General features: G+C 36.6%; 1 protein-coding gene across 1 annotated transcript in view; it reads right to left on the bottom strand.

Annotated features, from left to right (window-relative positions):
- The window catches only part of MGMT (O-6-methylguanine-DNA methyltransferase), a 164,262-nt gene that overhangs the window by 9,876 nt on the left and 138,443 nt on the right, over window positions 1–15,943 (bottom strand). The window contains exon 3 of the mRNA XM_070945694.1: window positions 3,254–3,393. Within this exon, the coding sequence (XP_070801795.1) occupies window positions 3,254–3,393 (140 nt within the window). The remainder of the gene's footprint in view (window positions 1–3,253; window positions 3,394–15,943) is intronic.

Genomic DNA, 15,943 nt, shown 5'->3' with positions numbered 1-15,943 from the left:
GTGAACAACACACTTCACTTATACTAGATCAATGTTTGTGTCAAGTTTTAGCTTGAATGATAACGTAAGTATGTAAAATTGGGAAGGAAGGGAAATTATACACAGCACCTTTGCCAGCAGACTGTTAAAGATATCTCATTTAAGTCACAGAAGAGTCGTTTATGATGGTCTTGGTCTAATCAGCCCAACATTTCCCAATCCCCAAGGGTCCAGATGATTTTTTTTTGATCCTTCTATACTATTCTAATGAGATTTTTAATTGAACTTTATGGGTTCCCTTTGAGGACAGCAGCCCTCACCATTAATCTAAACTGCTGTAAACTATTTGAAGGGGTTTTTTTTCTGCAAAAAGGTGAGCCATCTCCACCATGTCCTTGGCATAATTTAAAGCAAAGATGTTGCATTTCTCAGCTGCTGCCGGCACTTTTTCTACTTTCTCATAAAGTTGAAGGTCAGTGTATGAATTATGCGAATTAACCCAACTACAAAAGGAGACCTGTAGAATGTACACTCCAGAAATTAAGTAGGCAGGATCTGCAGAATAAAGCTCCATGCAGCTTTTATTTTTATTTTATTTTTAGGAAAGCTTATTAAGGAATGGCTGAACTGAAGAACATTTTTTTTAAAAAGAAAATTATAATATTGACAATTCAGGATCTCAGTAAAACACAATTTTAATTATTTAGCAAATTAAATCGTACTTGGGTAACATTGGCAAAATTTATAAATACATTTGATATACAGTATGCTAGCTGCCATGCATTTTGTGAATGTAGCCAGATGATGTACAAAAAGCAATGTATAGATTTGCTGAAAATAATTGTACAAGATTAATGAACTGATTCAGCAATTTTATGTGAGTGATGGGACTTTGGTGAATAGAGATATCTGACATAGCATTCCTTTAACTGCACATACTGAGGACATGCAGAAGCATCAACTCTAAAATGTCAACTCAAGGAAGAGCATCATACATGAAAATAATTGTATTAGTATTTTAAAAGCTGTTTCTGGTAGAGATGTTAAGGTCCAACACAAATCCACACTAACAGGTGCAAATATTTCTACTCATTTTCCTTTAAAACGCACAGCAAGATTATGTAAGTTTAGTTAAGGGACTGTCAGCTATATAACCATGCTTTGGAGAAATCATGCAATCATGCGTTTAATATGGATTAGATTCAACGCTTGCTGCTGCCAATCTAGCAAAGCAGGAAAGGGATATATGCTATATTCCAGTGGAGTCCCAATTTTCTGGAGCAGATTTTTTTGACCCACAGAACACAAGGAGAAGAGATAATTAGTAAACTTCCTTAACCTTATACCCTCCATCATTCCAGTATTCCTCTTGGATAGAAGAAATCCTCCCATTTATAGGAATGGATCAAACCCCATAATTTTCTTTTAAACTAGTTTTTTTTTTAAAAAAAAGGAAAAATATTCCAAGACTAGAATTGAGATCTAGTAAATAGATTCCAGCATAACAGATTAATTTTGTTTTAAATTATAGCTGCTTTTTCTGCAAGGAAATGATGAATGTTGGCTATCAAAGACCCATTAGCTGTAACACCAGTGCACAGTTCAAACGATGGTAAAGCTCAGGATTAGCTGAGCTACTTGGACTATTTTCCAGATAAAGCAGGGGTGAAATCCAGCCGGTTCTAACCGGCTTGGCCGAATCAGTAGCAGCAGCTGCGGGAGGCTCCGCCCACCCACGCGGACGTCATGATGTCACTTTTTTGCGACATTTTAAGCCTTTGCGCATGCACAGAAGGCTTTGTCCATGTGCAGACGATGGCACACATGAGCGAAGCGAGCCCGCACGTGGCGTGTGCACATTGGCGAACCGGTAGGGAAGGTAAATGAATTTCATCCCTGAGATAAAGTATAGCAAAATTGGAACATGAAATGTCCTCTTTTGATTGTTCATCAATAGTTACTGGTCTTGCACCAGTACCTAGATAATTTCCCACTTAACTGCATAAATGCCAATCAATTCTCATGCTAAAATGAAATTTAGGAATTACAGAATAGGCAATTTATTTATTTATTATTAATTTAATTTATATATCGCCCTTCTCCCAGAAGGACTCATCAGAACAGGACAATATCAGAAGTATGCCACTAATGGGGACTCTCAGACTGGCCAGTTTACTCCCTAGGAAAGAATGACCCTTGACTCCATAGGTGTTCAAGAAAAGGCATTTTACTAGAGATCTGAGTGCAGCGTAGTGAGGCAAGCTCTGAAGTTTACATTCAAAAATCATATATTGAAAGCAATCCCCAATGTCCAAAACCCTGACCCCTGTGTGATTAGCCCAATCAGGTTCTGTTCCAATGTTTTGGGAACCTGGCGCCTCATGCATCACTGTATATTCTTTTCCCAGGGCCGGCATCCTGGAAGGCAGAAGATGGCTCTGTTTGGCATTCCTGGTTCCTGTTAGTGTCCATAACTGCCCCCCCCAATTTCTCACAGCATTCTTTCACACCTCCAGCACTCTTCCCCCCCCTCCCATTATGACAGTTGCTAGCGAGCTTCAAAGAAAGCGAAGCTGGGCAGCTGACAGGACAATATAGCTGGTCTTTTAGAAATGTTCCCTTGAACTTGCAAACTAAAACACTACAGTTAATACCGCCTAAACTGGTGAAGCTCATCCACTTTTCAGGGAAGTGGTCTTGCCACCAGAAAACAGACCCCGTGCCTTAATTCAAGAGGCAAATGAGACTGGAACACACCTGACTTTCAATATCCAGAATCTGACCTTATTTGGAACCCAAGTCAAATGTGTTCCTTTCAGAATCCAGAGAGGATACCTTTGCCCTTTTGCTCCATAGGAACTCACAAACCCAGGCATATTTTTTTAGGTGATTAAAAAAAAGTGATCCTTCCAAATCTTTACAGTCCTGCTCGCAAAGAGAACAGTTCCTTCCGTAAAATATTGCTCCTGTATTTTTTTAAAAAAAGAAAGGAAAGGAAAAGAAAAATAATAAAAAAGAAAATGAGCCACATCCATAGGACTTGATGCATTAAAATAAATGCATGGCTCCCATTTCAAATAAATGATGGGGAAATAAATCATATTAAACTGGTTTATGCATTAATGCTGATTAAAAACACTTACTGACCTTATTACTCATAGCAGAGTAGTTTTCGCAGCAGATATATTTAATCTAATGACATTTAGCCCACAAAGCTTTCCATCTCAACCCACCATCTTCCATCACGTTGATTTCAACATTGACATGGACTTACAGGATTTCTTCTCATCGCTCCACCCACCGCTCTGGCTGCTTTGCTGTAGCCTGCCAGGGCCGCTAATTGCTTGTGAGAAACTGCCTCTCCAAATTTCACATCTCTCAGCAGAGTCCACAACACATCTCTGGTGAATGAAGCTGGAAGGCAAGCAGAGGAAACAAAAATGAAGAAGTCACAGCGACAGGGATATTACTTGCTTTTTTTTTTTTTTTTTAAAGTAGCATTTAAATCTGGAAAAGCAAGTTGCTTGGCCAAAATTGCAGGTACCTTTGTCCCATCCTGTCTGAGTCATTTACCCCAGTGCCAGCAAGAAGGGTGGTGTATAAACCTTGACACAGGTAAGGGAGGGGGTGTAATTTGGGATCTCCGTGGCTGCTAGTAAAGAGAGAAGTGCAGCAGCCGAAGGACAGAAGGGGGTTTTGTGGAACGGCCAGAGGAGAAAGAAATGCAGATGTCTAACAAAGCACAGCACAGTACAGAAAAGTGTAAGAGCTCTTACATGCTGGACATAACAGAGAAGGAAAAAAGAAGAAAAAATCCCAGGAGGAGGAAAAAGAGACAGAACAAGCTTTGTAAGAAGGAAACATTGATGTATAATACCAACAATAGCACTAATTATAATAGTATAGTGATCCTTGATTTACAATAATTTGTTCAGCGACCATTCAAAGTTACAATGGCACCAAAAAAGGTGACTTATAACTGGTCCTTACGACTGTTATAGCATCCCTGTCGTCTCATGATCAAAATACAGATGCTTGGTAGCCGGCACGTATTTACAAAGGCTGAGGAGTCATGCAATTTTCACATGAGACTTTCCCAGCCGCTGTCCAAAAAGCAAAGTCAATGGGGGAAGCTGGATTCACTTAACAACTGTATGATTCGTTTAACAACAGCTGTGATGCACTTAACAACATGGCAAAAAAAAAGGTCATAATATTGGGCTTGATTTACTTATCAACTGCCTCATTTAGAAATGGAAATTCTGATCCTAATTTTGGTCACATGTTGAGGACTATCTGTATATAGTATAGAGGAAACACAGTAATAGTATAGTATAGAGCAGGGCTTGTCAACCTTGGGAATTTTAAGATGTATAGATTTCAACTTCCAGAGTTTTGCAGCCAGCAAAGTGGAATTCTGGGAGTTTAAGTCCACACATCATAAAGTTGCTGAGGTTGAAAAATGCTTTCCTATCCTACCAGATGTGCTGACTCAGTTTACTGTCAGTGGGTAACACAGTGGGGAAATACAGTTAAATGTGTACTGCTGCTGGAAGTTTGCTGGAATTCTGGGAGTTGAAATCCAGACATCTTAAAGCTGCCAAGGGTGAAAAACAGTATAGAGGAAACATTTTAATAGTAACAGAACAGAGTATAAGATAGAGATGATGATAGGTGTGTACACAAACACATTTGTAAGTCTTACATACCACTTTTATAAAATACTTTCATTTTATAAAATAAAAAGTTTTCTGCAAAACTTATAGGGACATATAAAGTGCTTTTGTATCTGAGTCTGTGGCTATGGTTTTTTAAAAATAAAAATGACATATGCACATCAACATTTTTTTTCTTTTGAATTAGCACAGCAATCAGTTCTATGATTGTGTTCTATATTTAAATTCATGATTATTAAAGAGCACATTTTGAATAACTGATCACTATTACAAAAGCATTCAGAGCTTTGATTTTCCTATATTTTTAATTTCCAGTACAATTATCCTGTTAATGCATACAATAGGTTTTCCCATTCAGTGGCAAGCTTAAATAGGCATACAGTCAAATTAAAAAAAGAAAAAGAAAAGGAAGAATAATCATGGGCAGGACTTGTTTTATAATGCTTTTCTATTTCCAATTTTCAAACTTAAACTGGGCAGGAAGAAAGCTAGCAGGCTGGATTATTGTATGCCCCCCAGCCACCATTTCACATGTTAGATATGAGAAAATACAGTGGTGTCTCCCAATATATATTGCATATTTGAATGGGTAATTCTCATTGGAAGGAAAACACTCATTCATTTGCTGCCTAGTTACTCTTGATTTTCATATTGTTGTTAATAAGGCATGAAAAGAAGCAATCTTTGCAGATTGCCATAGAATGAGACATTCATCTGTGGCAATGGAAAAATTGCCTGTTGGTGACCAGGCATGATCTGATTATAAAAAGGAGGGAATATTTATTTGTTTATTTGTTTTATTAAATTTATAAGTAACTCAAGTTGGCAAACACACATAATACCTTCTTTCTCCTATTTTTTCCACAACAACAACCCTGTGAAGTGGGGTTAGGCTGAAAGTGACCAGACCAAAGTTGCCCAGTTGACTTTCATATCTAGAACTAGAACTCATAGACTCTTTAATTTCTAGCCTGTTGCTTAACTATCCTGGTTCTAAATAGCAAGTTTTACAGGTAGTTCTTGACTTATGAGAACCATTAGCCCAAAATTTTTGTTGCTAAGTGAGAAAGTTGTTAATTGAGTTTTGCCCCATTTTATGACCCTTCTTACCACAGTTGTTAAGTGAATCACTGCGGCTGTTAAGTTAGTACCACGATTGTTAAGTGAATCTGGCTTCCCCATTAACTTTTCTTGTCTGAAGTTTATAAAAGGTGATCCCATGATCGCGGGCCATTGTAACTGTCATAAATACGAGCCAGTTGCCAAGTGTCTAAATTTTGATCATGTGACCATGGAAATGCTGCAACGGTCGTAAGTGTGAAAAATGGTGATACGTCACTTTTCCCAGGCAGTTATAACTTTGAGAAGTCACTAAACGAAGTGTTGCAAGTCGAAGGCTGCCTGTATTGTGTTACCATAGCTTAGAACTCTACAAACTGGTCTGTACCTGTTTCTTGACATAGGAGACAGAGGGGGAAAATTTTAGATACTAACGGGAGTTGTGTAAGATTGGCTTTCTTTGGAGTGTTTTCTCATTCAGCTGCTGAATATTTTAAGTCTCCAAGTGAGTATGCTGCAGAGAAAAGACTTCTGTGATTATTTCTGCCCAGAATTATTTATTTAATAGATTTGTAGGTCATTGTATATTCCTGGAAGCTTGCAACTGTAAAACATAGTCCAGAGAATTAAAACAACCGCAGTCAGGCAGAAGAGAATCACAAATTGCAACAACCTATTAATCCCCAAACACTCTCCAGAAGAGCTGCATTTTTACCATCTTTTGGAAGGTTATCATAGAAGGGACGCTGGATTCCCAAATGAAGGAATGTTGTAATCTATTTACTGATCTTCTCAGCAAAGGAGGAATATTTTTTTATTTAATGCTTTTTGTAGCCTGTAGAAATCCATTTGGGCTCCAGACAGTGTTACATGGTTTGAAATATAATACAATAAAAAAAAAACCACAGCAATTTACAATATAACATTCCTTTATGGTGATCACTCAAACAAAGCAATGGACTCAAAGCTTGTTGGAATAGTACCTGCTAAGCAAGAATTGTGGCTATCCATGCTTTGGCACATAGAAAAGCATTCTATGGAGTAGATTGAGGATTTAAAATCTGCAATAAACCATAAGTTACTGTTCCATAATATATTCCTATCTTCTTCTCATTTGCTGCCCCAGATCTCTTTTAATTTTCTACATGGAGTCCACAACAATTGGTTTAACAACCGTTTGAATTTACAGTGGTGCTGAAAACAAATTATGACCTGTTCTCAAAGCTATGACTGCTGTACCATCCCCATGGTCAAGTGATTGCAATTTGAGCACTTGGCAATCAGCTTGCATTACCAATGGTTGCAATGTCTTGCGGTCACATGGCCACAATTTGCAATCTTGTCAGCTGGCTGATGATAAACAAAGTCAAAGGGGGAAGCTGGATTCATTTAATGGCCATGCAATTAACTTAACAATCATGTGATTCACTTAACAACTATAGTAAAATTGGGTCTGTGATGATTTGCTTAATGACTTCATCACTGAGCGAAATTCCAGTACCACTACAACCAATTGTGGTTGTAGACCAAGGATTTTTTTTGTAAATTAAGGAGATAGGCAGGGAAAAACTCAGGCTGAATGATAAGCAATATTTTCCCCTTCAAATGAAATTTTTGGGGCAGAAAAAAAACCCTTTAATGTTCTGGTAATTAAATTAAAAAATTAGTTACATTATATTTACTCCAGAAAAGCATTCTTTGTTGTTAAATAAATCCACATATATTTATTAGTTTTAAATAATAACAACTTCTTAAATGAATAGCATAATACTTACCAGTGAAAAAATATCCATTTAGCCTTTATGATAACGTTAAGCAAATTAAATATCAGCATAATCCAGGTGATACTAGGAAAGGGTCATCAAAGAAATTAACTTTGTTGTTCATTAATTTACATGGATTAAAAAGGGCAGAGAGATAGCAAATCTGCTCTAGTTCTTTTATGATATAATTTCAAACTGTACACCATTTGTGGCGCTAGGGTGATTTTGGGGTTAATCAGACTGATTTGTCCTTTTAATTGCTTTCTATTCAAAGAAAATTCATTAGATAATGTTCTCTTCAAAATTCATGAATCAATTTAACTGAAGAAACCATATTAACAGCTTTGGGTTCATTAGCACACAGAGTTGTGTTACGAGCTGATTGCTAGGAGAGTTTCCTTAGGCAGTAAGATTTTGTTGACTGTAATTTTTTTTTTTTTTTTAAAGAAAGGCCTATTTAAAATCCAACTGTTTATGGTTAGAATGGATTTCTCCAATTCCATTCTACGGTTCTTCGCTGACTTAGCTATGGACTATGTCTGCTGTTTTTACAGGATAAATTTTGATGGTTTATTTTAGAAATTGATTTATCAGTCTGCTCTCTGACTTAATCTTTCTAGTCTTTGTATACAGTATATAAGCCTAAAATCTTGGCATCCTTCTTACTGTCTTCTCTCTCACTTGGCCTTTGCAGTCTTCTTAAACAATGATGTTTCTTCCTATATAACTAGTAGTTATATAGGACACTAAAGTAGCACACTATACTGGGGTGGTGGTGGTTTTGCTACCGGGTAAACTGGTAGCAGCTGCAGCGGGAGGCTCCGCCCACCTGCCCGGACATCTCTGCACATGTGCAGAAGCTTTGCGCATGCGTGTGAGCGCACACCCATGAGCAAACCAGTAGTGATGGGATTTGAAACCCACTACTGACACTTTATAATAGCTGTTATCTTAAAAACAATAGTCTCAGGTGGAAAGTTTTTGTAATAGAGCTAAATAACCAGTAATTCATATACTACTAAAACTCTTTCAATTGGGCAAAATCGGAAAGTATAGCCAACAATCACTGAACCAAAGTAATTGAAATGGGCTAATCTACAGAATGTGAAATCTGTAATTTCCATAATTCTCAGTTACGTTCATGCTGGCTGAGAAGAAACAAGGCTGGGAAATTAATGGGAGATAGTCTGAATTAATATTTTCCTGTACATTGATGTTAGAAACATCAAAAAATGAAAACACCATGTTTGGGACGTTTAGGAAAATGATTTAAAAAAACTGAGCACTCAGCAATATAATACTGTAGGTATACATTTATGGTTTAGCCTAGTCTTATGTTGAAATCTAGCTGCCAATTTTTATAAATGGGAGAACTGCAAGAATGGTATATTGCCAATACATAAATATTTGAAGGATCACGATGATTCACCTTCTGATCAGACTCTCAGAATGTAAGGACTGAAAAGGACCTTTGAGATGATGTAATTCAACCCCCTAACAAATTCAGGAATAGCAATACTTATAGCACTTAGATTTATATACCGCTTGATAGTGCTTTACAGACCTCTCTAAGAAAATAACAGAGTCAGCATTTTGCCCCCAACAATCTGGGTCCTCATTTCACTGACCTCGGAAGGATGGAAGGCTGAGTCAACCTTGAGCCGGTTGACTCAGTAAAATTTGCCTGCAATACTGCATTCTAACCACTTTTCTCTAGTTTTCCTAACTGTGTTATCACAAAACTCAGTATGATGTGGCCATTTTTTTCTGGTGAAAGTAGTTCCCACTGCTTTTCCATCTTTAACTACAATTTCCCAGTAAGAATCACTTTTAGGAGAGACAATCCCCTTTTATGTATATTAAAAATATGCCTTTGCTTAAGTTTCATTGGCATTTTAGAAAACACAGAGGCTGTAGAAAGCAAGAATAATGATTTCACAACGAAAAAGAGAATTTGTACCTCAGCTATTCCACATCAAAAGCAAATATAAAAACCTGTCCTATATTTCACTACTGACAATTGCACCTATATTTTTGCCCTCTCATGTTTATTTGAAAACATTGTCTTTTCCATCACACTGAATGAACAATCATAAAAAGAGAGGATTTTTTTTTCTTTACACAGAAACAATATATGGGAACAATATGCATATTTTTCACCATTCATTTCATTTTCAGAAAGGGATAGACTGAAGCCTGAACATTTTCGAGAGAGGCAACCAAATAGATCAAAGGCTTAGAGAGTGCATGCCACAGATACTTCACACTATTACTATTTCCTTGTATACAGTGCTACTCCAAGATTAAAACAAAAAACAAAAACGGAAAGATCACAAAGTCAGAATATACTCAAGGAAGAGCTAAATGCAAGCCTGATCTATTTTAAGCAGGTTTAATATGTGGAACATGCTGTGTTGGGAAATTCTGAAAACAGAACAGTGGGAGCTCATGTAGAGTTAATAAGCAGTTGCCATTCCATAATAAGAGCCTGCCTCGCTGGAACAGTAGTTTCTGTAGAGAACTTCAACGGAAGCAAAATTTGACTCTGTTACTAACTCTAATGTATCTTATTCTGAACATTTTTACAAGCTTTAAAGATTGATATTAGACTCCTATGCTCAGGTATCCAAGCAACAATTCTTCCAGGATGTCCTGGAATAATTCTTCCTGTATATCTTGTGACATACAGTAGAGAACTAAAAGGCAAAGAAAATTTTTGGTACTATAGTTCATCCCAGCTTGGAGTAAGTAACTCTAATGTCTTTTGGGCATGAAGTGAACTTTTCTTACATTTTCAGAGCTTTAACTTTATGTTTTTATTTATTTATTTGTTTTATAGATCGAATTTGGAAACTACCCATCTCACTCACAGAGCGGCTCTGGGGAGTGTTCAATTAAAACATAAAAACCATATAAATATTATAGTCCAATAGGAGTTAAAACACGAGTAAAATAATTAAAGTTAAAAAGATGGGAGAGCGAGCCTTCAAGGCCCTTGGAGGGCTTTTTGGTACTGGTATTGCTTTATTGCACAATTGTAGCCCTCTGATCTCTGTTTTAACTGTTTTGTAATTGTCATTCTACAAAATAAAGTAGATTTTTTTTTTTTAAAAAAAAGATATTTTCATAAATGATGTCTTACTAATGACTGGAGGCAACATTTAAAAACATGCTTACTTGGTAGAAACTCAGCTAGGCTTATTTCTGAGTGCACATGCAGAAAATTACGAATGAGATCCAAATCTTTTTTTCGTTCTCCATCATGTCTTATTCAGTTTTTCTGCTTAACACCCCTTGCTCCCCAAATCCTAGCACAAGACACACACAAAATCTAAATAGGATGTAAATATTGTACTATGTTACAATATTTAATATTAACTAAATATTGTAACTATGTTACAACATTGTAACATAGAATTGCTGGAAGAAATAGCATTTTCTAAAACAATTATTATAAAAAAAGTGAGAAACTTACTATAATGGCCAGTTTTGACTATAATATACAAGACTACACATCATAATTTCTTTAGACAAATAAGGTAGTCCTCAACTTACAACAGTTTGTTGTAGTTACAAGAGCACTGAAAAAAGTGATTTATGATAGTTTTTCACACTTACAACTGCTGCAGCATCCCATGATCAAAATTCAGACTTGGCAACTGATTCATATTTATAATGGTTACAGTGTCATGTGATTATCTTTTGTGTTTCTAACTTAACAATAGTGTTATTAACTTAACAACTGTGTGGTGATTCCCTAAACAACTGTGACAAGAATGGACGTAAAACAGGGCAAAGCTCACTTAATGAATGTCTTGCTTAGCAATAGAAGTTTTTGGCTCAATTGTGGTTGTAAATTGATGACTGCCTGTAGTTGTCAAATGCATACAGGTAGTCCTCAACTAAAAACAATTTCTTTAGTGACTGTTCAAAGTTACAACGGCACTGAAAAAAAGGGACTTTTTCACACTTACAACAATTGCAGCATCCCCATGTCACATGATTAAAATTCAGATGCTTGCCAAGTAATTCATACTTACGATGGTTGCAATTTCCCGGGATCATGAGGTCCCCTTTTGTGATCTTCTGACAAGAAAAGTCAATGGGGAACCCAGATTCACTTAACAACCAGGTTACTAACTTAACAAATGCAATGATTCACTTAACAACTGTGGCAAGAAAAGTTGTAAAATGGGGCAAGCTCACTTAACAAATGTTTTACTTAGCAACATAATTTTTTGGCTCAATTGTGGTTGTAACCCGAGGACTATCTGTAGTTCACGTGAAATAGTTGAATCAGATCTGCATACCGATCATTTCTTTCTCATTTACATGACAGCTCAAAATAATACTATAAGTTTCGGTTGTATGCAGATCATTTTATAAGTGATATCTGAAACATTAACTTTACCTTGTAGGCAGCAAATGCATTAATTAGCTTAAAGCAAGCAGCTCGATATTATGTCAAATGGTTTTATTACTAAATTCTCTGCTTGCGACTATAAATATAATCTGTTCCAAATGAGATGAACCGTTATCAGTTTTCCATGTGACCTCAAGCTTTGGATGTTGATAAATACATTGGAAAAATTATGCCTTGACACTCACACTTGTCACTTATAACACCTTCTAGTATTCTAAGCCTGAAAACACAGGTCTCTTCTTTAATAAGAATAAAAAGTGATCTAATGAGGAACAAGGATTAATTATAAATAATTCAAAATAAGTGACCCCGTAAATACATAAAGCTGAAAAGAAATAATTATCTATTTTCTTCAATCCTACCAAATGATTGATGTGTGGATCTGTTTCATCCATTATTGCTACGCTGGGATATTTTCATTGTTTAGAGTATTGAGCTACCAGAGAGATGCAAGTTCAGATCCACTCTTAGCCATGATTTAGCAAAGATAAAATGGTGATATCAAAGTAATTATAATATTCCTTAGGGGATGGGGCTATTTTCCTTTTTGAAACATTATGTTTAACCAGTAGTTATCTTTGACAGAATCTGAAGTCAGCTGGATCTATGGGACAGTTTACGGAATGATGCAAGTAGCTAATTCATCCTCTCTGTTCCTCGGTGCATCATACAAGCTACAGCTTGTACACTTTTAAAATCAAAATGTGTCTGTTAATCAGCTCATCGTTAAAATGTGGGTGTCACTCCAGAAACTATTTTGTGAATGACAGTTATCATCAGTAATTGTCGCCATCTAGAGATCTTCTACTTATCACTTTTCTCTAATCTTAATGTTCAGAAATTTCACCTCACCTTGAAACCAAAGGTATGTGTTATCCTAGTTTAGGGTGGCCCTGTTTGCATTCAAGGTATTCCACGAAAGCTTATATAAAGTGGTTAATGTTTACCTTTATTTTTTTTCACTGCAAAAGACAAATAATAGTCACCTTAATTGCTTTTGCTGCAACAAAATCTTTTTTTTTTTTTTTTGCTATAATAGACTAAAATGGTTATGTCTCTGAAAGCAGCAAACTGTTTTTTTTTCCCTCTTTTCCCACATTCCCTCCAGGCAGAACACTGGGTCTCAGAACCCACCCTGCAGATAAATTGCCTGTTAAGGAAACATCCCTAGTCATTTTCCTGCCTCTGACAGAAATATCAATTGATCATCCTGGAGCATTAACAAGTCATCAAGCAAATAAAAGACAGTCACTTGGCAGCCATTACACTATTATGTTTGTAGCTGAAAGAGTAGCCCCACACAGAGTAGATTTGGAGAATGCCATGTTGCTTTGTTTATTCTCAGACTTAAAGAAATGGATTCCTTGGCATCCAAGATGCTTTCTGAGATGCTACTTGAATCACAGCTATGCAGGTTCCATTGAGCCAAATGGCAGAAAGACAGATGCAGCATTATCATCACCATCACTAAATTCTATTTAGGAAATCTGTAAAGTTTGTCTGGGCCAGTATATATGACAATGGTTTGTAGTGGATTAGTTTAGGGAGGATTTTGGACTTTGGTATCTTAAGGGGGGAGAGCCTTCTCTGTGGGAGCACCCGCCCTCTGGAACGAGCTACCTTCCGGAATATGGCTGATTCTGGATCTCCGCACTTTCCGTAAGGCCCTGAAGACGTTTTTATTTCAGCAAGCCGGCCTGGCCTGAATAGGTTTTCTGGGTTAGTTTTTTAATTGTATAGCTAGGGGTTTTAAATTGGGAGGCCGATTAATTTAATTTATTTTTAATTATCTTAACTTTTATATTGTATGTTATTTTAATTCTCGGCTGTTTACCGCCCTGAGTCCCTTCGGGGAGAAGGGCGGGATATAAATTCAATAAATAAATAAATAAAATAAATAAACAAGGGGATGAGGTGGCTCAGTGGCTAAGATGCTGAGCTTGTTGATTGAAAGGTCAGCAGTTCAGCGGTTCGAATCTTTAGTGCCGCGTAATGGGGTGAGCTCCCGTTACTTGTCCCAGCTTCTGCCAACCTAGCAGTTTGAAAGCATGTAGAAAATGCAAGTAGAATAATAGGGACCACTTTTGGTGGGAAGGTAACAGCTTTCCGTGTGCCTTTGGTGTTTAGTCATGCTGGTCACATGACCATGGAGACGTCTTCAGACAGCACTGGAGATGAGCACCGTCCCCTAGAGTCGGGAACGACTAGCACATATGTGCGAGGGGAACCTTTACCTTTACCTATCTTAACATGAGAAAATTAATGTAGACACTAGGAAATTTGTCCATGAATCCATCTATTTTTTACAGTGTAGTATATTCTATGTGGATACACAAATGAAAACCTGTTTATAATAACTCACTCTATAGCAATTTGGCATTATAAACTGCTGCAGTCCACTGGAAAGGAAAACCCCTTCTTGTTTACTTTTCCAAATCTTCCAGAAAAAGGGAGGGATGCACATACCTGTTGACACATTCTTCCGAAGTCTAATGAGAGAATAGGCTAATAGATTAAGAAATCAGAGCAAGTTGTACAGAGATTCTCTTTGCAGCGTACAGAATTAGCTGCTTCTGAAACTGCATCCTTCATCATCAGACACATAAAGAATATATAAAAAACACTCAGGTTAAATCAAGAAAAGTACAATATTCTTCCAAACACACTTTCTAATCCACAATAAAGTTACTATGGCTAGGACAAATGGCTAACCCAAAGGCTTGCTGTAACTGCAAAAATCAGCTTTATGATTAGAGATTATATGACAGAAGAGACTTTAACAGATGATGTCTTCATTCTGGTAAGCAAAATGGAAATGGACAATATGACCACTGCTCTTTCCATCTCATACATTAGATTTCACAAAGCAGAAAGTTGATGGTTCAACGGACATCCTCATTTCACAGATCTTCTAACACATCATTCTATTACATGTGAGTGAACATGTAATCAACCTCAATATGGTACTTTTCAGATGTACTGAAAATCTGATTTTCAGATGTACTTTCAGAAAAATCTGAAAGTTATCACTCCAACCTTATTTAACAACTGCCAAACAAGGGGAAACTAGTTTAGGACCTTGCATACTTAATATACTATAGTGATGAATAAACCATGACCACAATCAGCCCACAGAAATCCTTTTGCAAATTTGGCAAAAACTGGCAAACACAACAATCTTTATAGCTATTAAAACTAAATCTCGGGTGTATCTCTATTTTGCCAATACAGCATTCCCTTTTATTTTCCAAAATAAAAATCTTAGTCTCAGAACTGTATTTTGAATAGACAATGCAGCACAATATGTTTGTAATATATGAAACCCCTTCAAAGTGTGTAGAGTCTATAGATTCATAATCTGCCAAATGTCCAGATTTTCATGTACTATTTTATGACCAAGAAGGGCTCTATTTATGTATGAATTCATTACAGTTACCTAATGGTTAATATTTCTTCAGTACAGTAGTAACAGTCATGATGATTGGGGTACCTGCTTCCCTTATTCCACAGACCAATGCTAGGGACTGTGAAGGGCCGGTCATTCTCTCACAGATTTTTTCCAGATTAGTTTTGCAAACATGGATAGTATTTCTACATAAATGGCTGTTTTTTTAAAAAATAATATCCAATACTAGACAGCGGACAAATGTTGAGAATCAAAAGGATGCTAATGATATTTCAATTACAGATATGTAGTCTAATAGAAAATCCTGGCATCATGACTCAGGTGGGAATAAATAAAATAAAACATCAAATGACAATTTCTTTCAAGCTCCTCCATCCACCAGAACACATTTTTCCCCCTGTCATATGCTAAGATAGAGATGGAAATTATATGAGACTTCCATAACCTATTTTCTTTTGCATTATTTTCTTTTATTCCTCTTCCCCTTGGCAAGTTTACTTGCCTCCCTAACTCTAGCTCTGACTGTGTTCCTGCTGCTTCTAACATTGTAGATAAATCTGCCTGGCAATGGATGCTGCAGAGATGCAAGAGCCCATTTTTTTTTTAAAAAAGGATAAAAAGAGTTATTTTCTCTGCT

The sequence above is a fragment of the Pituophis catenifer genome, unplaced genomic scaffold (assembly GCF_029215685.1).
Source record: "Pituophis catenifer annectens isolate HBS135680 unplaced genomic scaffold, rPitCat1.0.hap2 SCAF_6, whole genome shotgun sequence".
Classification (NCBI taxonomy): domain Eukaryota; kingdom Metazoa; phylum Chordata; class Lepidosauria; order Squamata; family Colubridae; genus Pituophis; species Pituophis catenifer.
The sequence above is the reverse complement of the archived record's forward strand: the minus strand, read 5'-3'. Positions and strand labels throughout refer to the sequence as shown.